We start from the raw sequence: 26,751 nt of genomic DNA on the forward strand, positions 1-26,751 counted from the left end.
AGCCCAAACATGCTATTCTGATATTCTGGAGGGGATGAATCCTTCCAGTAGCTGTGGGTACAAATATATCTCATCTAAACAAGACGATCCAAAGTAAAAGCGCCACCTGCTTGCTCAAATAGGCTGCTAAGAATTGGTGAACTTTTCACCCTGGTACAAATCCTAAATCTGATGCTTTGATTTTACCTTAATTTTCAGGGTTTGCCTTTAGGCAAATTATAGCTTGCTTTTCCCTGAAACTTTGACTACTGGCCTCTTGAGCCCTATCTTCATGGGGGTTACATGCTGGCCCCATTACAAACAGAACTCAGTACTACCTACATTTGTCATTTGCCTGGTTTTATAAATCTTACGTAGACAAAAATATTAAAGGGCTCAAAGAAGACACGCAGAAGGCAATACAGGGCAACTGATCACAAGCCAGCGTGGTGCGCTATGATGAAACTACCTAAACAGGGAACATTTCTTTCGCTGTCAGATGTGTACAGTTAAGACAATTGTCATTAAATAGGTGCATTTGTAGTGTCAGATTCTGATATTACAACTCATCTAGGGCTGTAAGTTTAATCTGAGACCCCCCTAGTATTTCAACTTACAGTAGCGTATGTGCAGAGATATTTAATTATGTAGACCACAAGGGCAACAAACTGCTGAACTACATTTGGAGAAAGGTGGTTTTTTGCAGGACTAGTGGGAGCAGCATTGTTTGGGGGAGAGAAAACCAAGGACATCCGCACTGAACACAAAATTACTTACCTGGGCCCGGTGTCAAAGCACTGAAAGTGAGGGGTGAGTTCTTTAACAAGCATCCACTATTGCTGGTGTGAGAGACCAATGCTGTATTGCTAAAATTCCCAAACTTGCCATGGCTTCCAGGAGTTTGAAAGCATTTGTTTATATCCCTGGCTGTTTTCATACTGTCAGCAAATGGCATGATTTGTAAGGTCAATTTTGCTTTTTTCTACTTCTGATTCTTTAGTAGCTACTCTTAAAACAACGTTTTATAATTACAAAGCTTGAAATGTTTCAGAGTAGCAGCTGTGTTAGTCTGTACCCGCAAAAAGAAAAGGAGGACTTGTGGCACCTTAGAGACAAATTTATTTGAGCATGAGCTTTCGTGAGCTACAGCTCACTTAGCTGTAGCTCACAAAAGCTTATGCTCAAATAAATGTGTTAGTCTCTAAGGTGCCACAAGTCCTCCTTTTCTTAAAGCTTGAAATGCAAACTTTCAGATCATGGAAGGCATTACTTTCTAACTAGTCAGTCACTAATGTTGATGACTGGTGCAGAGGTATTTAAATTGAAGAGTAATGTGCTTTCTAAAGTACTGGTCTTGAACTAGTGATCAGAAGTATTAGGTGGTTATGTCATGGTGATGTGTGGTATGTTTTTAATGCAAGTGTTAATGAGCTACTGTCAGTGAACTCTAGTCTTGGCAAGTAGTCCCCAATATAAATAGTACACTAATCTATTTGGAGATGGAGAATTATATCAATTTCATGTGTCTAAACTCTTCACTAGCACTTACTCCATTTCTTAAGGGTGCCACCTACTTAAATGCCAATACTACCATAATTCCCTTGCATTCAACTCCTGGCTTTCTATTGCTTAAATTTAGAGGAATCCTTGCACTAAAATGGTTGAGCAATTTTTAGAAATACTTGTCCTGCACTGAGCTCTCTCCTGGCAGCAAAACAGTTACACGAGCACTTTCAGAGTGGTACAGGTGTGCCGCTGTAAGCTTGTAAGTGTAGGCCTGGTCTTAGTGAAAATGCCTGCTCATGCTTCGGTTGGATGTTTAACTGAAATGTATAGTTGATCTTTATAAGGTGTTTGGCAATATGGCAACAAGCCCTCTCAATCAAGTTAGCCTTTAAGATCAAGTGATCTTGTCTGGGAAAAAAAGGCAATTTTGAAGAATAAATAGCCTTGGAGAGAATCCAACAACTTTCAGATAATCCTTGGACCATACAGGCCTCAATTTAGTTCCCTCAGACAATTAAATCAGTTTGTTGGTACCTCTTCTAGAACAGGAACTTGTTTTTGTTTTTTACACTCTACTTGTGGTGTATTTTAAAGCTAAGTTACTAACTTGCATAGCTTTCTACTGACAATTAACAAAGCAGCCTTGGCTCCTGTAGTTTTTTTAAACTAGATCCAAAACAGTGGCATTTAAAGAGGTAGTATAATAACTGCTCATTCAACTGTGCACCCTTCTGATAAGTATGTTTGTGTATTCCTGCCTTGAGCCAAGCACTCCATATATAGCTGAAATGAAGTGTACTCAGCAATAGCTAAGGTTAGGAAGTGGAAAAACACAGCTTAATTTGCAAAAACCCATATAGCCATCTCTTCACTCAACTTAGTGTTACTGTTTTTTAAAAACATTTGAGGGAAGTTGAAGCAAGAAGAATTAAGATTTGAGGCTATATTTGTGTCCCTATTACCAAAATATTACCGCACCTCCATGTGTTTATCATGCTCGCTCCTGATGAGGTAGTGTATTTTTATCCCTATTTTACAAATGGTGAATGGAGACCCACATTACATGACTTAAGGTTATAGAGGAAGCCTCTGGTAGAGCAGGGAATTGAACCCAGGTGTTGAGACCCTAGTAATCTAACCCCTGGATCATCCTTTAGAAGTAAGTACTGTAGAGGTCAGGGGAGAACTTCATTTAAATCTTAGCTCCTACTTCCAAAAGCCAGGCTTATTTTATGCCCAGGTAGCTTCCCTCTCTTGCAGTGAGAAGCAGACTAATGTAACACTTGTATGTTGTTTTAGACAGCACTTTCACAATATGCAGCACTTGCCTTTCCTAAACTCCATGTGTAATGCTATACTGACCTAAGAGAAATGCATTAGATGTCAGTCATATGTAGCAGTCGAATGGTACTATTCTACTTGATGTGCACGAGCGTAGCTGTTGCTACTGTATTAGTTAGACATACTCAGTCTCTCCCAGATAAAGTTTGTCAGTTCGAATGTATATATATTCTAGACATGACTGGCTATAAAACTAATGCAAAGATGAAGTAAACTTTATTTATCTTTCAGTAAATGCCAATTGCACAATCCAAGCTAATATAAACACATTCCCTTGATATTTTGATAATGCTAGATATTTAAATCTAGACTTGAAGATAGCTCTGCATATCAACTTAATGAGGGGAGGTACCATACTACCATTGGAGTAAAGGACTGCATAACCATCTTCGGTAATTAAGTCACAACAGCTGGTTCAAGTCACTGTGTCAGAGAGGGAGACTATCCGCTTTAGTCAGTTACAATGACAAAGTGAGATTTGCACTGAAGTATTAGACTGGGAGTTCTCCATTCAAGAAAAGGTAGGCTGGGCCCAGCCTAACTTGGAGTGGAGAACGCCTTGTCATTGGGGGGTAGGTAGTTGTCTCCTGGGTGCAGGCAGCTAAAATAGCAGTAATCCAGGTAGGGCTGACTTGATTCCCAATTATCTTTTGTGGTGTGCTAAAGTCTGATAATAGGACTGTTTGACAAACTGGCACCAGGGTTTGCTTATCCCCTCTGAAAGCAGTACTAATGAATGGAGCCTCACTGGCCCTGAGAGGTAGGCAAGTGTTTTGCAAAGTTGAAGTGATTTGCCCAAAGAAGTCGCAGGTTTACAGTCCACTGCCTAAACTACAGGACTATTTTACCTTTCCTTAAAAAATTCAATGGTTGATGTTATAGGAATAAAGGGAGTGTAAAATCCATTTGAAATGGTTTCAGGATAGAGTAGCTACAACGCAAGCTCACTAAAGACCAATATCTTAAGGCTTGTCTACACTAGAATGCTCTAAATGCCCTGGGGTAGACCTACTGGCACAAACTAAAAGGTACCTAGTGTATATTGATAACAGGACTACATTAACATGCACTAGGTACCTTTGTTTGTGCCAGTAGGGTTTACATGAGGCAGTTAGAGTGCGGTATTTTACAGCACTCCAAAATTCACACCCCCTATAAACTGGACTGCTGTGAAACTATTATTCAGGATAGAATTGCAGTGTCTTCAACTTACAGACTTCATGTATAGCTTTACTAGTTAACTCAGAGTTAGACAACTTCAAAAGAAATCTGAAAGCAAAGAAATAGCACTAGCTATCTACTCAATTGAAAAATGAAGGATAGTTCAAGTCTGAGTATTGTCTTTGATGTATATAAAGGTGAGACAAGTATACTGGTGCACTCAGATGACATTTGGTAACCTGGTTTTTCCTCTATTTCACTCTTGACACCGTGGTCTTTGGCACAAAAGTTTACTAAAATTCATGCTTAGAGGCAATATCTTATCTTTTTTTCATAGGTCAACACAGCTATGTCCAATTTTCAAATGAAGTCTGAACCATGATCTGACAGTAAATGGGAAATTTATTTTAGTGCAAGTTAACATCTTTCCAGCAAGTAAATAATAATCCATGGTTAACACATTAACCCCTTCTACAAATTAAGAAAATTGAAAGTTGTCTTGAAGTAACAATGTGTTACATATTGTCGTCATCTGATTCATCCTCCTCTTTCAAGGACTCCTGTTTTGAAAAGAAAAGGCATAATCAACTCCTAGGTCTTGTTCAGTGGCTGCCTGGCAAGTCCTAGAAGTCAGCCTACATTCGACAAAGTGTCTGATTCTTTAAAGCTATATATCTGATAGTCATTTACACTAGTTCACTATAAGCGAGTAGGAAATGTTGGTATGGTAATTGTATTGCATCCACTTTGTACAGGTAAACTAAAGCAGTAGAGAACAAGGCCCCATATTTACATGGATTGCATAGCACCGTGTTTGTCTGTATTTGCAAAAAGAAAAGGAGTACTTGTGGCACCTTAGAGACTAACCAATTTATTTGAGCGTGAGCTACAGCTCACTTCATCAGATAGCACCGTGTGGCAGTCAAGAATAGTGTTGCATGGGAAAGTGTCAAATACTGTGACTTCAGTGTACAAAAAACACTATTGAAGTGCAGCCATCAGCTTCCAAAACAAATACAGAACTAATACATGCTCCAATTGCTTCTATTTTTCCTAGTCAATTTGTGTTTTAAAGGGTTAGTGTACTGGATATAACTCATCATTAGTACTACTGTCAGTTCGCTCAGTTAAAAAAAATTAATCTGATGCATTTGGTTTCTTATTATTTAGGCAAGGAGAAACATGCCTGCTGTATAAGACTTGAACCATACATTGTTGAATGCACAATGTGACCAGCTGAAGATGCCACTGGATTACTTTCTTTCTATTCTTCCTTCCAAAGTTTCAGGTAATTGTTTCTGAAACATTTTAATCTAAAAAACCCCAGACTAGGTTTGTCTCATAACTAATGTACTTAAAATAATGCACTTCTAGCTGCCAAAACACTATATAAAGTGCATTTTGTGCAGTTTATTTTATTTTGTATTTGTAAAATGGAGTTTTGAACCTGCTAAATAAAATTCTATTGCTTACCTTAGCATATTTCTCTGCTTCTTCTCTGATGTCTTTTGGAACAATTTCATGTTTTCCTTTTGTTACTGTGAATGAAGCCATATTTATAAAGACTTTAGAAATTACTGGTATAAGCATGGAACTTGTAAATATCAAAGTAGCAAACTTAGCAGACAGAAGCAACAATAGAAACTACAAACATTAACAGGTATTTGTTACTTTCTCCGTAGTATGGGTGGAGTTTAGAATCTGAGTCTTCAATTTGTTTTACTCCCACAGAACTGACATCAGTTTTATTTAACTTGTTCGTTTCTATAATCAAATATGGTGTAGCTAAAACAAGGAAAAATGAAATACATTACTTTCTCCAACCCAGCTGAGTTCAAGTTCAAAAGCTTTATCCTTCACTTCATCATGAACTATGTAGATTCTAGAAAGAGTGAGAAAAACTGTTTATGAAGAGTTAGGCACTGACATCTTCCCTTCCCAAAGCCAAGGATTAATATGTAAAAAAACAATTATGTTACAAAATTCTACTTGCCCCTCCCTTCTTCTCCTGCTAGTTTGTAGTATCAGTTTTCCTGTTCTTTACCATACCAGAGAAACAAGGTAAAGAGGACACACACCAGTATTGTATGTAGTAGTTTTACATTAATGTAAGTAGTAAATGCTGAAAGTAACATTCCCTCAATCACTTACAGTAGTGTTTACTAACAGTAAAACTTTCAGCCAAGATACCACCCAGCCATTTGGTCTTAACTCAAGCTGTCTCTTATAACCAGAAATAAGCACAGAACAAGTATCCTGATCAAAGATGCAGACAGCATAGCACTTAAGTGACCCCATGGGTATAATGCCTCAACTATTCATGAAACTGAAGCCAGCAAGTAGTTTTCCTAAAACTATATTTCTCCTGCAAGTCACATACAAAAATTAATGAAGACTCAGTAAATGCAGCTCAAACTTACAAATGTTGTCTAATAGTACACATGTGCATGCACACACCTTGCACATCTGTAGTTAGTAACTTGTGTACAAGCCCCTAGTTACATACGGGACTGGCCATGTGTTACAATTCTAATTCTGCATGCAATCATGGTAACTTATGCCTGTGTTGTACATAGTTCTGAAACTAGCCATCAGTCTATAAAATAAAAGGCAAGCTGGCAATAATGACCAGACCGTAGACTGAATCTTATTTCCGTGTCCTGCAAGCACTTAATCTATTTATTCACATGAGGAACACTAAGAAAATGCTAAAGAAGTTAATGTTCTTCAACAGCCCCCTCAAAGCAGTTGCACAAGTTAACAAAACATTCAGTTCCAGTTGTTACAGAAGCTTGCATTCTTCAACGTTTGAATTTAGGATGCTTAAATGCAAAGCTGAAACCGGGTAGTTCTAATGGTGACATTATATCCCTTGTCCTCTAGAAGAGGAGCTAGAACCCACAAATTCACTAACTGCATTGGACCTATGCTCTGGACTTACTTGCCAACCACGATCAGAGCTCTGAATGCCTCAAAGCCTGCTATTAATCACATGGAATTGTAGGCACTGATCCTGTGAATTGCTCACACTATTTTTGTTACCTCCACTCACATGCCCTCACCCCCCTTTGTCTCATCCACCTGTTATTTTTGAGACTAGCTGTTGGAGGCAAGCACTTAACATACTGCTAGTGCCCCAAACTGGTTAAAGGACTGCTGATGAAATGAAAATGTAAAAAGAAAAGTGTAAAGTGCATTACAGCTGCATAGAGTTGCAACATTTCAAGCCTCCAGTGCCATGCAGTTCACTTTCCCATTCTAGTTCTTTAGAACAAAAACTGAAAGTTTGCCCCCAGATCATGCAGCTTGAGAGAGTTTGATTCCCCCTTCTCACAGGGCTTCAAACAGGTATCAAGGTCAGAGATCTTACTTAAGTTCTCTGGTTCAGCACATCTCACAGCAACCTGAGACATCCGCTGTATGGAACATGCATATGCCCCCCGTATAAAAAGGATTCATCCTAGTATATTTCTTAATAGCCTTCTAAGATATTGCTACAAAAATACTGGAATTTCATTTGCAACTAAACTTTACAAGTAAAGTTTCACAGGCAAGTACACTAGATGTTCAAGAAACTCAGTGTAATTCCTGCAGTGGCTAAAGTTTGAAGGGGAGTAGTACTAACCCCTGCTCTGAAGTGTTTGCCGTCTACCATTTAATTAATACAAAAAGTATCAGAGGACAGGCATCGCTTTATAAATACCCAGCTGATTAGACCAACTCAGTGCCAGAAATGGAAACTAAAGCCTTGATCACTGAGGAAAAATGTCTAGGAAAGAAAGGGTCAAAGAGATACTGATATGAACAAACATGAAAATACAAAGGAAGAAGACATAAGAGTGAGCAATGTGGACAGCTACAGTAAGCTCGGCAAGAAGACAGTTGGGGATCCCTGAAGGGCCGTTTTGGAAGAAGTCTCTCACTGACCCTTAGGTAGAAAGAGTAGTGTAACGAGAGTAAACTAGCATATTTAGAGGCAGAGGAAAAGTTAGGGCCAAAGGGGAAGAAAGTGGAGTCGCAGACAACTCATGCCAGATTGCACATATTGTTTGATAGAGTTGGAAAGGTCCTGGATTGAGGGGAAGACCGCCATAAGGCAGGTTAACATGTAGGAAAGATTCTAGAACACACACAGCCTGCTGCTACCCCCAACACACAGCCTGCTGCTACCCCCAACACTGGACTCAAACACTCCTCTTTCTTCAATTCTGTACCCCAGTTCTATTTTCTCTCCTGCCTGTGTTTCTGTGGTTTATAGCAGCAGGGAAATGTGCTCAAGTTCAACAACAAGAGGTATGTGGCCAGCAGATCAGACTAGGAAGGAAGTGTGACTATCCAGCACTGTCTAAGGTACACAGTATATAAAATACTACTTTAGTCTTAATTACCTAACATGGTATTTATAACACCTGTTTGCAAGTTTAAGGTTTCTAAAGCTATTAAGCTACTGTGCCATCAGATTGGATTGTTAGTTTTCTCCAGGAGTCAGCTAAGTCCTATCATTTCTCCATGCACATAGTAGAAGGCTACATGTCATCTTCTGGATAAATTGCACTGCACTTGCTCTCCTAACCAAGCAGTGATGCACCTTAATCAGCTAGCAAGGAGAAGAGAGGGGTGTTAATGAGGCCCTCTCCAGGAACAGTGTTCCTTTGCTTCATTCCCAGATACTGCCAAGCCAGGAAGCACCTGAAACCACAATTAAGTTTGCATAGGTCTATTTCCATATACCTCTGTATTATGAACTATGACCAGCTTCCCTTTCTCTCAAAGTATTTACATTTTAAAAGAGTAGAAACAAAGCCAAAACATTTATCTACACTTAACCCATTGTTCCAAGCAACACCTAAAGTGACTAATGGAAAGGATAAAGATACATGTTTTCACTTGGTTTCCTTAGTGTTGCAAAAAGCTCAAAGTTGACTCGTTTCACTGTTTCCTCTGTATAGTCATGCTGGATAGATCTTTCACACAGCAAGGAGGGAGGGAAAACCACACATTTAAAATAAGGAAAAGATTCTAAAGGTACCAAAGTTAGTACAGGGACAGCCCTAGGAACAGGAGTAGTACTTTAAGCTTCCAATTTTTTTTTTTAAATGACTCCATTCCATATTAGGGCCAGTTTGCTGATCTATTGAAGTTTTATTTTTCACAAGGAGGGATAAGAGGGAAAAAAAAGCACTGAGGATGAAAGGCCAGAAGAAAGGAAACTTACATTTTTGCAACTTCTTTAACAACATCACGGCAAGTCATTTCTTTCATCTGTGGGTAAGGAATGTACAATTTAGTTGAGGATTTAACATTTTGTATTTTTGGAAAACACTTATCCACTAGGGGAAAGCCAGGATATCGGTGGCTGATCTACCAAAGTATATTACCTATGCAGGAACAAAACAAGAGTATCTCCTGCACAATCCTGCCACAGTCTCAGTCAAGAATAGAACCAAATTAAATTATCTAATTCTTTATTTTCACTTTTTATTCAAACTGTTACTTTTGTATGAGTCCCAAAAGTTATTCTTTCCCATATTCATTCAGTTACAGACAGCTCAGAGACACAGATCTTCAGTTTGTGTCCCTTTCAACTGAACAGCTTTTTATAAATCTCAGCATACATACCTTTATGCCTTTTGACAGACTGTAACTCATGAGACTATCATACCAACAGATGCATCTCTATCTTAGCACCTGTTCTAACAATCATACTTCAAGAGTCTCTAGGGCATTCCTGTTTACATGTAGTGTCCTACTGGTAAATGCTATTCTAATTTTGATAAGACAGACCTTGTGAGGCTGAACAGAGGATTAGTTTTTCATTTTGCAATTTTTCCCTCAAACACATCTAGTTACAGCGAGTCCTGAGGCAGTCCACTGACAGCTGACCAAAATAAAGTTTCACACTTGATAATGACAGGTTTCAGAGTAGCAGCTGTTAGTTTGTATCCGCAAAAAGAACAGGAGTACTTGTGGCACCTTAGAGACTAACAAATTTATGTAATGGTAACGTTTACAAAATTAAATTCCAGAGTCCATGACATGGTACAAGCTCATGTAAAAACATTCATACACATCAGATCTCAACAACCTCCTCCTTTTAGGATAATGGAAAAGCAACACATCCTGTCATGCTGATTTAATGCAGTCACAAAACTAGAAGATCCTTGTTCCCTTTCCCCAATAACTGATTCTTAACAGAGACAGGATCATATCTGGACAAACACTTAGACAACAAGATGGGATACAAGTCTACTGTGCTCCAGCATGACTTGTGCTAAATGTTCACGTGCTGCTGTTATAAAAGTTCCCTCGTACACATTAATCTATTCTCATTTCAAAGCAGGGTAAATCAGAGCACACTAGGGAACTTTTAATGGGCAGCAGCAGGTCCAGACAGACATCTCTTGCTCAGCAGGCTCAGATGGGGTAGATTTACACCCCAGCTTGCCATGAACTAACTGTTTGTGTTGACACAAGCCCTAAGATATCACACACCAGTATCTTTGTATAACTTGCATGCACCACAGAACTAATTTTTGCACTTATGCACACAAGTTACTTGTGAAAGAGTGAGATCTATTAGTCTTGTGATGTTACAAAGGTTTGCAGGCCACATGCTTTGGCTAGACATTATCCCCTGGCCTCCTTTTTCATCTCAGATTTGTTAATCCTGCAGACAATATCAAAAGCTTGACACTGAATTTATCATTCAAAGCGTTACTTGTATCATTCAGAGTTCATATCCAAAGTAATATGTGGGAAATTTAAACATTAGATAGCACATGAATTGTCTCAGAAGAAGCTGAATTTGAGAGATACTAAAAAATTTTCCTGGGTGAATACAGGGTCACACTCTGAGGTATTAAGTGTTTACAGCTACCACTAGATGTGATTAATACAGTAGTTCTTCATAATGTGAACCACTTAAAATGAAAAATATTTCACTAAAACCACATCCCCTCCCAGCTTCTGTATCTTCATTGCAGTATGCTTAACTGTTCCCCTATAAATCTTGGCTGTCTAAAATCTGACAGTACTAAGAAGGAAGAGACTTGCTTTAATAGGATAGGTGTAGCTACTTCCTTACCTCTCCCCTCTTTTCTGGGTGTAGATTTTTATATGTAATCTCCAGCAGGCCATATTGTCCATCACTTCAAATCACCTTGCAGTTTGCTACTTCTAATTTTATATGTTTGGTACAGATTAACTTTTGAACAAGTTTCCAACATGCACCTGACAAATAGGTCAAAGTCTCTGGAAACCTGGGGCTTGTCTCCACTTACCGGGGGGAGGGGGGGGAGGGAGGATCTATGCACGGTGATCAATCTACTGTGGTCGATTTAGCAGATCTAGTGAAGACCCGCTAAATCGACCGCCGGTCGCTCTCCCATCAACTTCAGTACTCTATTGGAATGGGAAGCATAAAGTTAGTCAAAGGGAGAGTTTCTTCTGTCGACCCAGCATGATGTAAACACTGCAAAAGGTTGACCTAAGCTACGTCGACTCCAGCTACGTTATTCACGTAGCTGGAGTTACGTAATTTAGGTCAACTGAGTCCCGTAGCGTAGACCTGCCCCTAGAATCCTGAGTGCGGAACATCTACCAGGAAGCATTACAGCTTGAAACTGCCACACGCTTTGGATCTGTGTTCCCTCTAAGGTGTGCACCTGTGCGGCTGCACAGGAGGCCATCAAGTGCCATGCACCAGCCATGCAGTGCACACACAGGTGAGCATGGAGAATGTGTAGGCTGGGGGGGGGAGGGTGAGGTGGGGAGCAGTGATGGAGGTTTGGGGGAACTTGGGGCATGCAGGGCTGTGGTGGGGATGGGAGACATGCCTCTCTCTCCCCCGGCCCCAGCTCCAGCCAGGGCTGCGGTGGGGACAGGAGACACGCCTCTCTCTCCCCCAGCCAGCTGGACTGCAGCACTGGCAGGGGAAATGCCAACACGCCTCTCTCTCCCTGGGCCAGCTGGACTGCAACAGTGGCAGGGGAGGGCACAGTATCTTGATTAGCAGAATGTGTTTTCTCACCATCTGATTAGGTAGGAGATAATGCCTCAATAAAACTGTCAGTAGTCTGCCAGACCAATGCTTCTAGCAAGCTCCACACCGGTTTGTAAAGGTCTTATAAACCTCATTCTTGGCTATTACCTATCATTTAATTTTTTTCACCATTACACGATCTACATTGTTTTTTCTGATGCTTTTAAAAAATGGCAAAAATAGTATTTCACTGTTCCTGGCTTACAGTTGCATAAGAGACCAATTACTTGGATCAGCTGGCAGAAATTTTCTTGCATTGAGGTTAGTCACTGGATCAATATAACATTATCCCTCAACTTGAACTGTGCTTTGAATTCAGAAATAAGAGCATGTGTTAAGCATTCCATGAAAGCTTTAACTATGAGCCTAAAGGAGTGAGCCTTTCCCATTTATAGATTGCAAAGGAATAGTCTCTAGGTAAGACAAATAAAGCTAAGACAAATTCTAATAAGCATATTTTGGTTGAGCTCCTCTTACGAAAACTAGGGGGTCTGATTGTTGCCGCGTTCAACCCTCATTAGGGTGAATGTCAGCTTTGCACACTTTTGCTGAAATTCATCCAGGAACATAGGTGGCCACAGAAAGTCCCCCAGTGCAGCAGAACTGTTGTGGTTACACTCACATGTGACTGGGTAACTGTTCAGTGGGTGCACAGAGAACACTGTACCTTCTACATGTGACTGAACTGGGTTCCCCACTAGCTATGCATAGGCCACTACAGAAAAGGGCCAAGGAATGGAAAAAGGCCATGGTTACAGTGGGTGTGACAAGGAATGTTATTAGACCAGTGTGCAGGAGTCACAGGTCTGGTACAGCAACTGCAAAGAGAGTATGTATCTGCTCTGGCCACAGGTTGGGGATGTTCATTCTGTAACACCCCACACACACACACACCGTGCCTCACTTTCCCCATTTTCCAAATGGGAATAATGATATTGACCTTCCTCTGTAAAACACTGATATTTATAAAGGAAAAGCACTAAATATTGCTGGCTTTTTCATTTGAGTTTTAAAAGGACATTACCAAAACTAGGACTTGATGGAAATGTTTTTGTCTGATTTCCAGTGACAACAATTCCCTGTTGTGGATTTAAACCTCCCCTCAGTGTTTGCAAAGCTTTTTGTGGGCCAGAGGACACATGGTTTATCTAGGGGCCTGGTCCTGCAAAGTATTACTCATGTAACTGTTACTGATGTGAGTGGCCTTATGGAAAGAAGTGGGAGAACTTCATGTCAAGTGGCAGTTTGACTGAGCCCATGCGTTTGTAAAGTGCTGTGTACATTTACAAAGCTGTGTGTGTTTCACTGTAATAACCGAGACACTGGAACATTGTACGTGTCCATGAGAAGCTGAAGGTGAACTTCACCATGCTACTTTAGTTGTCCAAGCTGATCCAGTGTAAAAATAAAAACCATGAAGATTGAATAGTTTATAGGACTTCTCAATTGTTTTGTACTGTTAATACAAGAGGATGGAAGTAAGGGGAATTTGAGCCTTACTGTCCTGATTTAAAAACAAACTTTTACTTTGATTTCTAAATTGCAGTATTATATTTTACATTCAGATGAGACCTTTACAGATGGAGACCTGTCTGAACATTAAATATCTCAAGCATTTTGCATAAGAGGAAAAGATTTTTCCTATCCAAAATTCCCCTTGTCTTTCCAAACTGCTGCACAGTGCTCTCTGTGCTGTTGATCTTCCTCCCCAGAGGTGGCTGTATTTCAGTGAAGCATTTATATGAGGATAGTTTGTGAAGCATGTACTGATCCTTGTGGAAGGAGGCTGTAGGAGTGAACAGATAGGTACTGCAAATGTCACCTGAAGACAGACCTTCACTAAGACCCAGCCAGGTACTAGCAGTAGGATGTTGGGAGCTCTTGGTGGGCTAAGGGCAGCCGTGAAAGTATGGAGGTGATGGCGCAACTCCGCATATTACCTCTATATTGGTGCTGCACATAAAATTTATTCTGCACATGGATGGAAAAAATTAGAAGGAACACTGCTTTGCATTACTGTGATAGCGCCACCGAACAGCTGGAAGTTCTCTACAGACAATGACAGCCATGTCAATGTGCGCTGGAGATTATTTTGTTTGTTCTGAATTATTATGCCCCACTGATAAGATCAGACAATATTTGGAAATATAAGGAAGACATTAGCAGGCTACAATCCTAGCACTACATACAAAGAAAGCATTATTAACAAACACCCTCAGGAGTAAGCTATGTCACTCAAATGCAGCAAGGTATATTCTGAAATTGACACAGCATTGTTTCTCAGATGCCAAGGATACAGTCAGCATTGTCTTTTAGCCTCTATATTTTCAACACAGCGTATGAACATAAGACTGAACTTTTAAGACAGATCTCTGATCAAATCCAGCCTGACGCATACAGTAGATTAAATGAAATGTAATTATAAAAATTAAGCAAATTAAGCAATTTGTTAAGATACAAGATATGGAAAATAGGCTACATTTTAATGGTGGTTCAAAAAAATGTAGCATAAACCAGGACCAAATTAAATTCCCATAGATCTCTAAATTTTAAGAACTGGTAGGTACATTTTCAGACTGCCAAAAAAAAAGATGCAGGAGGGAGATGAAGTGAGCTTGGTTTGTGGTAAATCAGTTTTTTCCTGCTCTTTTAAAGAGCTTACTAGTTTCAGTAGGTTCATGTTCTCAGATGCACTATGTGTTTGTGTATACAGTGTTTTATAGTAAATAAAATGTAAGTTAGACAAGAGAGCTGGAGAGAAATCAAATTAAATTTAAGATCCTAAAACAGTACTGCAGAAGTTATTAGCATGAGGCATGTTTAAATAAACTTCAGCGCAGTCAACCAAAACAAGTATTAGTTTTACATAACTGTCTAAATGCACATCAGATAAATTTAAATGTTTTGATATGAAACCACTTAAGTCTCAAGATAATAAGCAATCCATCTGTATTTTGCATTACTGTAACTCCCACAATTTGGAACCCTTTCATAAAATACTGGGATACCATTTTTAATAAGATTATAACAATTTATACAGTTACATGGTTGATCTAACGCTGTATTAACAGGAAACTAATACACTGTTTAATCAGAGCAGAGCTAAGAGGACGGGAAAAGGCAGGTTGGTTTCCCCATATCAGCACAGTTTATGGGCAACAGGTTGTATTTTTGCATATGATGTTCCACTGTTCACGTAAGAGTTAGTTGCATTTATAGTTTGTTGACTTATAAGAACTTTCAACAATCCTATCTTACAAGGGGTTTTCTTCCAAAAACAAAATACTTATATGGTATTATAGGAAGATTCAACTGCAGTATTATGGCAGAGAACATGTTGAACTGATATAGCTCCTCCAGTCTCATAAGTGTTTAAGAAATTGATAGGTTTCAGGAATTCAACAAAAAGCTGTACAAGAGCTTTTTGCTAAATTGTCTCCTACCACCTGGATGTGCCCCAGATAAGCTAGTAAGAGAGTGTTTCTGGATCAAGGCATGGCTGACTGCTGTAAGCCACAAGTATTTTCAAATGCCTCAATCTAATTTTTTACACCAAAACTGAACGAGTTTAACTGTATTTCTTCATAGTGTTCTGATGTAATTCACACATAGGAACACTATCATGCTAAGGTGTCTGGGCTTTCAGTTTAAATAAATATTTTCATGAAGACTTTGTTATTAGTCCATTTCACACTAAGGAGCAACACGACCAGTGAATGAAGTAGTCCATAACTGCAATTTCATTCTTCTCCATTTGTTAGAAACCACTGTTACCAGTTTTCCACCAAAGCACAGAAAGCCCTACATAATCTCTAGCACAAGCTAAGCAATCCATTTTTTGCACTCTTAAATCAAAGGTTGTCTAATATATCCAAGTTATTAGATGAATAATTTGTATTTTACACAATTAACTGACTTCAGAAGCACTACAGAACAAAGGTGTGATGACTGATATTTGCAGGTTAACTGAGCTCTTTGGGAGAGAAAGTCCCAAACTCTCCTGTTAATAGTAATAAATTAACATATTGCTTTTCAAGTTTCTTTACAAACCTGAAACAATTTAAGTAGTTATAACACACTCCCTTATATGTGGCTCAATAACCATTTAATAAATGCAGTTTACTCCACATGCTTTTGATTACCTCACCTATGCTCTGTCTACTAAACCATTTCTCCTGGGACTTTCCAAACCTCTGAGCAACTTCAAAGTTATTCTTCTCCCCTTCTCCTTGTAAAATAGATATCTATTTTCTAAGAGGTGTCCTTTTACTGCTCCCTCCCCAAATTATGCAGGCTTGTGGGGAAAGATGGGCAATGTTCCAATACTGGATTAGTAAAAGTTTCAAATTCATCATCTGTGACTTCAAATGTAGAAACGGGAGCTTTCTACCACTGGGAAGAAGAGATTCCCAGTTTTCCAATGGAGCCTTACAATAGCCTTGGAGGATCTCAAAATCTGACTTCACAGTAATTACGTTTATTTCAGGCAATATTTAGAGGTTTTTAAACCTCTCATTTGGAGGCCAGACAGTTGTATTTATGTGAGCCAAACTTCATAGGTGGAGGGGAAAGTTTTAACAAAAACAGTTCTAAAAGTGGTTTGTGTTCTGTATATACTGCATTTGACAGTGTAAGTTGGTATACAAGTTTAGCTGGTACGGGTGCTGCAAAACAAGTTTTTTTGCCAATCATCATTAATATAGCCATCCAAGCTTTTTATGCTACATTATATATATATATATAGCATGAAAAGCTTTATTGACAGTATATCTATATACTGCTTTAAGAAATTCTTAGAAAAAATGATATCAACATGATACTCAACAAGTATATTGAAAGGGAGCAAGATGACTGACTGGTGCTTCACCTGATGAGAACAAACATCTCTGATCTTACTTCTCCATGACAGTATATTTTAGTACAATTCATAGTATTCCTCTGGTCATTCAGGATAGGACAGAGATGGGGCTGCAGCCCATTCATTGTTCTTTAGGGGATATTCCAGTCACAGTGGGCTATAGGGAAATGTTCCTGTACAGAGCAAGTAGCTTCATCTACTTGCTAGCCTCCCTTGTGCCAGAGTGCACTGATGCCCACTAAACCTTACCTTCAAAAACCTAAAAGTTATAGCACAACAGTGGTAGCTAGGAATATCTGTCTTGAAATGGATTAGTACAAAATAATTGGATATACTGTATATTATATTATTAATACCATCCTACCTGAAGTTTTTCAATCTCTGTCTTTGCAGCCTGTCTGGCTTTACCAATGGCACACCCCCAATAACCCTACAAAAGCAACAAAAGAAGAGATTAGTTAAAGTTTGGTTATAATCTTTCTTACAGGGAGGGTTTCTTTAATATTCTTTAGTTGTAAGAACTAGTAGTTTACAATGTAGAACTCTGAGTATACCTGTAGGTAATACTACAGTAACAACAAAACATCTTTCTCAGTAAACTCCTCGGAATCTTATTTATACTGGTGTTTTAACAGAATAAGTGAAAACTCCCAAAAACTTAACAAAGTGGGCGTAGTAATATCTTTTACTGGACCAACTTCTGTTGGTGAGAGGCAAGCTTTCGAGGTTTACACAGAGCTCTTCTTTAGGACTGGAAATGAACTCAAAGTGTCACTGCTAAATACAAGGTTTGAACAGATGGCTTAGCATAAGAAGTTAACACATATTTCAAGGTAACCCCTGCGGTCATAAGGAGGAAGGAAAGGGGGTAGGGGAAACATCTGGGGTGTAAATGGGGTGTGTGCGGGGGGAAGAGGGAATTGTTAGGGGATTGCAGATAGTTGTAATAAGCCATAAATCCAGTGTCTCTATTCAGTCCATGATTTTTAGTGTCTAGCAAAGTTATGAATTTAAGCTTCCAGACTTGTCTTTTGAAAGTATTGTGCAAGTTTCATTCTATATCAGGTCTCATCCTCAAAGGATCACTTTGTGAAAAGTGTTCACCCATAAGCGATATTGTGTTTTTGTCTTTGATCATTTTCCTACGTTCATTTGAGAGCACAGTGATTGTCTGGTTTCAGCCACATAGTTGCTATGGGGCATTTAGTGCGCTGGATGAGGTACACCACATGTAGCAATAGGCATGTGTAGGACCCATGGATCTAGAAAGGTGTGTTGTGGGGAGTGTTGATCATCGTACCAGTGGAGATATGTCTGCAGGTTTCGCATCTGTGCTTCCGGCAGAGTCTGGGGCCGCTTTGAGTTAGCGTGTCCTGGTCTGTGTGGAGTTTACTTCTGATGAGCTTGAAGAGCTCAGGGGGTTATTTGAAGGCCAGAAGAGGGGATTCAGGAAAGATTTCCTTCAGGATGGGGTCCCCATCAAGTATGGGTTGTAGCTATTTGATGGTACCCTGTAGTATGGGTTCCAGTGTGTGGTGGCAGGTGACACCTAGGGGTGTGCAGTTGGAGGAGGTTTAAATTCAATGTTGGAGCCGGTTCTCTCGTGGTATTTGGATGGTCCATTCCATGATGTGATCTATTTCTTTAGTGGAGTGCACCCCTCCACTGCTAGAATGATCAATGCTCTCCACAACACATCTCACAATTTCAAGATTGATGGGTCCTACACATGCCTATCGCAACCTGGTGTACTTCATCCAGCGCACTAAATGCCCTGATAGCAACTATGTGAGTGAAACCAGACAATCACTACACTTTTGAATGAATGTAGGAAAATGACAAAAGACAAATACCGGTCACCCATGTGTGAACACTTTTCACAAAATTTCAGAGTAGCAGCCATGTTAGTCTGTATCTGCAAAAAGAAAAGGAGCACTTGTGACACCTTACAGACTAACTAATTTATTTGAGCATAAGCTTTCGTGAGCTACAGCTCACTTCATCAGATACATCATGAGCTGTAGCTCACGAAAGCTTATGCTCAAATAAATTGGTTAGTCTCTAAGGTGCCACAAGTCCCCCTTTTCTTTTCACAAAGCAATCACTCTATATCTGACCTATCAGTCCTCATCTTCAAAGGAAACCTACACACTTTCAAAACATGAGCCTGAGAGCTTAAATTCATAATTTAGCTATATTACTAAAAATAATGGACTGAACAGACACACTAGACTTAGGGTTTATTACAATAATTTATATAACCAACGAGTAAACCCCCCCAGCTGCCCTCCCCCCTCCCTTTTCCCTCCCCCCCCCCCATGACTAGAGGGGTGTTAACAGGCCACTTCATCTCCAGTGGTCCCTTGAAATGTGTTCACTACTCAGGCTGAACAATCTGTTCCACCTGGTCTTTAGCTGTGACGCCAAGTGCCTCTCCCAGGCCTGAGGTGGAGCTCCATGCCAGCTTGAAAGCTGGCCTCTCTCTTTCTTGCCAACAGAGGTTGGTCCAACAAAAGATGCTACATCATCCCCCTTCTCTCGCTGATACCCTGGGGTCAGCCTGGCCACAACACCGCATACAAAACTAAACATGCCCTTTGAATTGTTTCATCACTTCCGTCCCCAAAAAGTCCATTTGGCTGGACAACATATATCCATCTCTGGGAATTGACATACCACTCTACACTCCGCCTTGTCACTATTTTTCCCCAACATCTCCCCTCATGCCATCTGTCCCTTCCCATCCTTCTCCTTTGCCGAACTCCCACTGGTCTGTTGTCTGCCTTGAAGCATCTTACGTGTTAAAGCCTAACTGTTCTTACTGATTTTTGTTGGACTCCCAAAACTGCAGCTTTAAAAGTTTCACGTGCCCTGGAGTGTCTTTGCAGAATATGTTTTCTGTATTCTTCATGCTTAGGTGGGAGAGGTGGTCACCAAACATTTGTTTAGTCACAAAGGAAGCATTAATCTCCTAATTTTTGCACTGCAAGCACAGTGGTAAATACAGTGGAGTTTAACCACGTATACCATTTGATGAAGGAAGGAGATCTATATCAGTGACTCACCTTCTTACACCTCACAGCACAGAAGTCAATGTAATACACAGACTACTGAAACACAAGGTTGAAATGCCTGTGGGTCTGTCTAGTCCAGTCTGTCTTTTGACAGTGGTTAGTACCAGAAGCTTCAGAGGAAGAAGCCCTATAGTGGACGATAATGAAATAATCTGTCCACAAAGGTAGTTTCTTGCTAACCTCATTCATGTTAACTATGACCTGAAGCATATAGGGTTTACATCTTTCCTAAAAAAAAAAAAAAAAGTTTTTATCTTTATAAAAGCATGAACACTCTCAGTACACAGATATCTAATAATGTTTAAATCCTAAACCCTTGGATTTAATGATATCCTGTGGCCCTCAATTCCACAGGTTGTGTACAGTAGTATTTGTTTTACCAGCTTTGAATCAGCTTAAAGAAAGGTTTACAAGTCTTCAATTCCAAGATCATCCCAGCAACTATTTTAAAAATAGGTACAGCATTTCCTACCCTCCAGTATATTGAGACATGGCATATTCTTATTAACAGATCAGCCACCTAATTATTAAAGTCCTTCAGAATTCTTGGATGGATGCCATCTAGCACTGGCAACTTGCTACTCTTTAATTTATCAGTTATCTCCAGCAACTTTTCTTGATACCTACTCTTATCAGGGAATAAATGTATCTCCACAATATCCTCTGCACTAAAGACCGATGTAAAGAAACCATTAGGTTTTTCTGCAGTGTCCTGATCCTCCTTAATTGTATCTTTTACACCCTAGCCATGCAGTAGACCCATAGATTCTCAATATTTCTTGCTTCTGATACTAACAGAACGTGTTACTTGTTTTTTCAGATCTTTGGCTATTCTTCAAATTTGTAGCCTCCTAATTTCCATTTTACCTACCATAGTTTCCTAGTAATTTAAAACCCTCTTTACAGAGGCTCTGAAGTTCCCCCTGTGTGGCTGGTCCTGTGCATGGAAGGAGAAGCTTTTCCATAAAAAGCTACTGTAGACATTGATGTGATTTGTCTAAAACTAGCTAGGAATAGCTAACCAATACCTGTGCTTGTTATGGTTAGTATATATCTATTAGATATTTGCTATAGTAAAATATGTTTACTCAAAGAGGTGCTCATTTGTATTTTATCCTAAGTGTCAGATTCTATGTGAATATTCATGCCCAACGTAAGTATTTAAATATATTCAAACAAGACTATGAAAATAAACCAATAGCTGAAATTTCCAAAGTGAAACTGTTGTGCTGCAAAGTTTCAATTTTAACTATAATCATTCAATGGTGAAGTAATATAACACTGACCTAGTACACCTCTACCCTGATATAATGCGGTCCGATATAACATGAATTCGGATATAACATGGTAAAGCAGTGCTCCGGGAAGCAGGGCTGCTTTACCTCGTTATATCCAAATTTATTTTACCGCAAGCGGTTCCTCTGCGCCCGCCCGCCCCCCCCACCCGCCCCCTTGATGCCCCAGCTCACCTCCACCTCCTCCCACGAGTGTGCCACCGCTCTCCTTCTCCCCCCTCCCTCCCCTCCCAGGCTTGCTGACCAAACAGCTGATTCGGGCAAGCCTTGGGAGAAGAGAGGAGAAGCAGAGCGGCTGAGGGAAGGAGGCGGAGGCAGAGGGGAGGTGAGCTGAGGTGCGGGGAGGGCCGCAGCAAGTAACTGGGGGGGGAGAGGGAGGGTGCAGAGGAACCACTCCCCGCCCCAGCTCACCTCTGCTCCACCTCCTCCCCTGAGCGCGCCGCCATCGCTCCGCTTCTCGCCCTCCCGCCCTTCCTTCATTCCAGGCTTCCCGCACCAAACAGCTGACTGGCGCGGCAAGCCTGGAAGGGAGGGCGGGAGAAGCAGAGCGGTGGCAGCATGCTCGGGTGAGGAGGCGGAGGCAGAGCGGAGGTGAGCTGGGGCGAGGAGCAGTTCCTCTCCCTACCCCGACATATTGCGGTCTCACCTATAAGGCGGTAAGATTTTTTGGTTCCTGAGGACCACGTTACATCGGGGTAGAGGTGTATGTATATACCACAAGATACACACATGCTTTTCTATGACTCTAATAGGGACAGTTTCTCAAATTTTAACACAATTATGGTCATGAGGGAGTGAGAGGAAAAATCTAAACAATACAAATGTGAATTATATTTAGGAGTTGTTTAAGAAAACGTTACTAGATGCACCACAAACCCCACAATTCCAGTGTCAATAAAGAATGATTCTTTGGTTTAAAAAAATCCTAATTAAGAAAGAGAGATGAAAGGAGCAGTAAAAAAAAAAATCATAATCAACAGAAAGGGAAAAATCAACAGGAAAAACTAAAAATTATCAGTTATTAAATACAGAGAGTTGACACGAAAAGTTAAAGGTATAAATGAAAAAAAGCTACCACCAATAGAATTAACAATAAGTAGTAATTTTTTAAATATTAGGAACAAAAGAAAGCCTAGCCCTGGTATCGGTCAGTTATTCAACAGGGATGGAAAAGCTGTTGATACAGAAGAGGCAGATGTAGTCAGTACGTTTCTGTTTTGCATTTGGAAAGAAGCCGGATGATGTATTCACAGCTTACACTGATAGTGAAACACTTGCCACTGAAAAATGTGACTACGGAGGGTGTTCAAAAGTATCTTGCATCCAGGAGGTTTAAAGTACTGGTTGATGCGCTCTGACCCGCTGATACTGATATTTAAGGAATCCTGGTGTACTGGGAGAGTTCCACAAGACTGAAAATGGCTGGAGTGCCAACATTTAAAAAAGGTAAATGGGAGGACCCAGGTAACCATAAGCCTTTTTAAGCAGATGCAACTTTAATTCTAACATTTAATTTCTGAGTCTCTGCAACCTTGTGTTCTTTTAATATAGTTTGTGTATAATATATATCTAGGTTGCACCTGAAAACTAAATCAGGAAATTCAGATCAAGGCTTAGAAACTATCCTCAGCTATCCATACTTTGAAAGATTTCCTTGCCTTACAAATGATCTTACTAAGCACGTCCTTAGGGATATAAAACGCACAGAGCTTTACTGTTACAGTAGTACTACACTTCCTGCTGTCGTCTATGGTCTTGTATTGTCCTGTTTCTTCTTTAGCTGACTATTCAGAGATAGCCCTGTCAAGCATTATGATTTACAAGAGATGTGTCTGTCTTGATGTGACATTATTAAAGCAGTGTCTTAAGGGAGTCTACTTGGAGGTAGCTGTTAGTAAGTGGGACTCTTACTACAGTGCCACACGCTTTTTGTGTCAGAGTCCCATCTACTAATACCTGACTTCAGAAGACAGAACAAATAAAGTGATGTGCTGGGTTTCTGACACATTTAGCAGAGGGGTTTAACAGACAAGCTACTTTTCCAAAGAAGTCCTTGACACTCATCTTTAACAAATAAGTGATACCAGGTGTGAGAAACGCTGTCAATTACAATTGACAGTGATTTTGAAGAGGTCTATCTCAAGAGTACTTAGTTTGCAAACAGACAAGCCACACCAGTGCCATACAACACTACCAGTTCAACTTTCATCCAGCAGTAGTGACCACTATCCAAAGAGAAAATCCTATATTCCATGACCCTATTAGGTCAGAAGATATTTGAGGCTATTTCAAAATACTCACGTATGAAACACCTGATGGATCAATCATGTAAAGCTGAGCACCATCATCCTCATCGTAAGACCCTAACATGAAACTGAATAAAGAAAACGAGATATTAGAAGACAGGTTATGCACAGTGCTACAAAAATCACACTAAATTACAAAGATTAATTATACTGCCTTGATTTTTTTGCACACAATAGACAAGGTCTCATCATTGCTCTTGTAGTGAAATCGCCACTACATACTACCTTCCAACAAGTAACTCACCTTATCCTTTTGGGTAACCTCATCCCCAAAGTTGTCAGTATAATTTTGCTCGACCTATAGCTAAAGACCATCTTTCTTAAGTCACTGACTTACTGGTCCCTTGGATTGTCTTTTAAGATAGGCATCACTGTATTTACAATGCCTCACTTAGCTAAAGGGCCAGAGAAGCAAATTTTCAAATGACAATTTTGTTTTCTTGATTCCCATGGAAGTTACCAGCAGAAGTGTCTCAGTTTTAAAATTTAGGAATAATTAGATATTTTGCCTAGTAATCAAATGCATCTTTACACAGACATGTGAGCTCTTTACCTGAAGTCCTCCTCAATATTACTAATATAATTACACTTATTTTTAGGATATAGATAGATAGATACACACGCACGAAGGCACAGATACACCAAGGTGAAAAATCACCTTATAAATACCCAAGATAGATTTATCTATTGTGCACTGAATAAAGATTCTCACAATCAAGCACAAGCATTTAAAAAACTTATACCTGCAGCCAAAAGGTCTGACAGCACTGTATAGTGTGTAGGCATGTACATACATGGCCACTCTGTCGGCAAGATGCTGGGGGGGAAAAAAAAGGGAGGAGTTTAGACCATTTAATTTAATGAAATAAACATGCCTCAAGTAAAACAATTCAAAACAGGCTACCTTCCTGTCATGGGATCTAAGGAAACCTAAAGAATGAATTTGTGCTAAAAGCACCAGTTACTTACCTTCAATGGAATATTATATCCATAGTTGGATCTAAAGTTAGAAGCTTCTTCTCTAGCTATGTCTGCCAAAGAACGAGCATCTGCCAGGAGTCCTGCTACTGCCTGAAATGAAGAGTATCACTGGCTAAAGTCAACACTCAGATAAATAACCAATATTTCTTGCAAGGTAATTGACAAACTTTAGACATCTAATTCTGTTACTGACAGGTTTCAGAGTAACAGCGGTGTTAGTCTGTATTCGCAAAAAGAAAAGGAGTACTTGTGGCACCTTAGAGACTAACCAATTTATTTGAGCATGAGCTATCGTGAGCATCCGATGAAGTGAGCTGTAGCTCACGAAAGCTCATGCTCAAATAAATTGGTTAGTCTCTAAGGTGCCACAAGTACTCCTTTTCTTTTTGCGAATTCTGTTACTGTGACTTAAACAAGTTTTTACTGCACCATACATATGCCCTTTCAAAACTGACCAAACCAGAATTTACACCTGTCAACAAGCTGAAAAAAACACCAATGAAGTATCAAACCTTTTCAAAATTATTCAATAAACACATAATTGATGTATTATTGTAAATCACATAAAATAAAGGTATACTCTTAAGATCCAACTTCTATGTAAGCTGTAAGGTTAATGTAAAATAAACAAAAAGCATGAGAACAGGGAAAAAATAGACAAGCACCCCTAACAGTACATATTTTTCCCCCTGGATTTTAAGACTTCTTGAACTGCAAGAACAGTCGTGACAGCATTACAGTTCTGCTGACAGCATTACAGTTGCTGGAGCAATCTTCTTACTCCCCATGACTAGTGGTGCAGCTTCAAGCAGTTTTACTAGCATGGTTCCCATCTGATGTTTAGGGGCCTACCAAATTCATAGCCGTGAAAAATGCATCACTGACTGAAATCTGGTCTCCACCATGAAATCTGGTCTTTTGTGTACTTTTACCCTATACTATAAAGATTTCACTGGTAAACCAGTGTTTCTCAAACTGAGGGTCCCAATAAATAAAGGGGGGGTGGAGGGGAAGGAAATATTGCCGCCCTTACTTCTGTGCCACCTTCAGAGATGGATGGCCGGAGAGTGGTGGCTGGTGGCCAGGTGCCCAGCTCTGAAGGCAGTGCCCACCAGCAGCAGCGCAGAAGTAAGGGTGGCAATACCATACCATGCCACCCTTACTTCTACGCTGCTGCCTTCAGAGTTAGGTCAGGACACCTACAGTTACAACACTGAAATTTCAGATTTAAATATCTGATTTTATGAAATTTACGATTTTTAAACTCCTATGACTGTGAAATTGACCAAAATGGACCGTGAATTTGGTAGAGCCCTACTGACGTTACTAACATTACTACTGGGGACAGGTCATTAGCCCTTGATATCTGGTCTCTTTATACCAGCGATTATAGCAACCGGCTCCTTCCTTCCCATGCCCCTTTCAAAAGAAGGTGAGAATATCTTATATGTTAGTACTGTTGTCGTGTGTTTTGCTATTCTTAGAAAATGTGTTTTATGATATGGGTAACAAGAGGCTGCTTTCTTAATATTTAGTTTATGCATATTCCTGCTCTAATTGGAGCATCTGTTTTAATGTACGGAGAAAGAAACCAGAGAAAGTTAACTCTAGAATGAGTAAATATCATAGATCAGCCTCGCATTTTACTGTAAGATTTTGCTTGTATGTGAACAGGTTTATACACATACCCACAAACAGAACTAGAAGTGCATACACAGAATTGAGAATCAGATTTGTCTAAATGTCCCTTGACGGTTCTCTGACTACAAGTTTAGAAGTATTGGGATACAGTACTTCAAAAGCTATTTAATATTGGCTGTATTTATGCAATGGACTATCCATTTTCTGTGACCTTTTCCTAATTCATAGGATAAAAGCAAAAAGTGTTGCAGCACCTCACCATTCCAACATGTCGATCAACATTAAAGAGACGTTTATTGGAACCTTCTTCATAAAGCTTGGACAAGACTAGTTTTTCTACTCCAAAGACAACACCATCTTTACATCTTATGCCAATTGCTGTACTGAAAGACAAGTCAAATATAAGAATGAGATTTTTTTTTAAAAAAATAATACACTAAACAGCTAGGAGTGGGGTTGGAAAGTTATTTTACCATTTCTTTATCAAAGTTAAGTGGGTGCAGGACTGAAGTACAAGACAGCTTAATTTAAAGTGAGGTAGATCTGCTCCATGGTTTCATTGCTTCTT

At 39.7% G+C, this 26,751-nt stretch overlaps 1 protein-coding gene across 1 annotated transcript in view; it reads right to left on the reverse strand.

Moving 5' to 3' along the window:
• Window positions 1–4,371: 4,371 nt before the first annotated feature.
• The window catches only part of PSMA3 (proteasome 20S subunit alpha 3), a 29,296-nt gene continuing 6,916 nt past the window's right edge, over window positions 4,372–26,751 (reverse strand). The window contains exons 3-11 of the mRNA XM_048852012.2: window positions 26,443–26,566; window positions 24,531–24,632; window positions 24,305–24,378; window positions 23,557–23,629; window positions 17,251–17,316; window positions 9,203–9,249; window positions 5,802–5,869; window positions 5,461–5,525; window positions 4,372–4,547 (exon numbers count right to left, since the gene is read on the reverse strand). Of these exons, the coding sequence (XP_048707969.1) occupies window positions 4,503–4,547; window positions 5,461–5,525; window positions 5,802–5,869; window positions 9,203–9,249; window positions 17,251–17,316; window positions 23,557–23,629; window positions 24,305–24,378; window positions 24,531–24,632; window positions 26,443–26,566 (664 nt within the window). The 3' untranslated portion in view covers window positions 4,372–4,502. The remainder of the gene's footprint in view (window positions 4,548–5,460; window positions 5,526–5,801; window positions 5,870–9,202; window positions 9,250–17,250; window positions 17,317–23,556; window positions 23,630–24,304; window positions 24,379–24,530; window positions 24,633–26,442; window positions 26,567–26,751) is intronic.

Source organism: Caretta caretta, chromosome 6 (assembly GCF_965140235.1).
Source record: "Caretta caretta isolate rCarCar2 chromosome 6, rCarCar1.hap1, whole genome shotgun sequence".
NCBI lineage: Eukaryota > Metazoa > Chordata > Testudines > Cheloniidae > Caretta > Caretta caretta.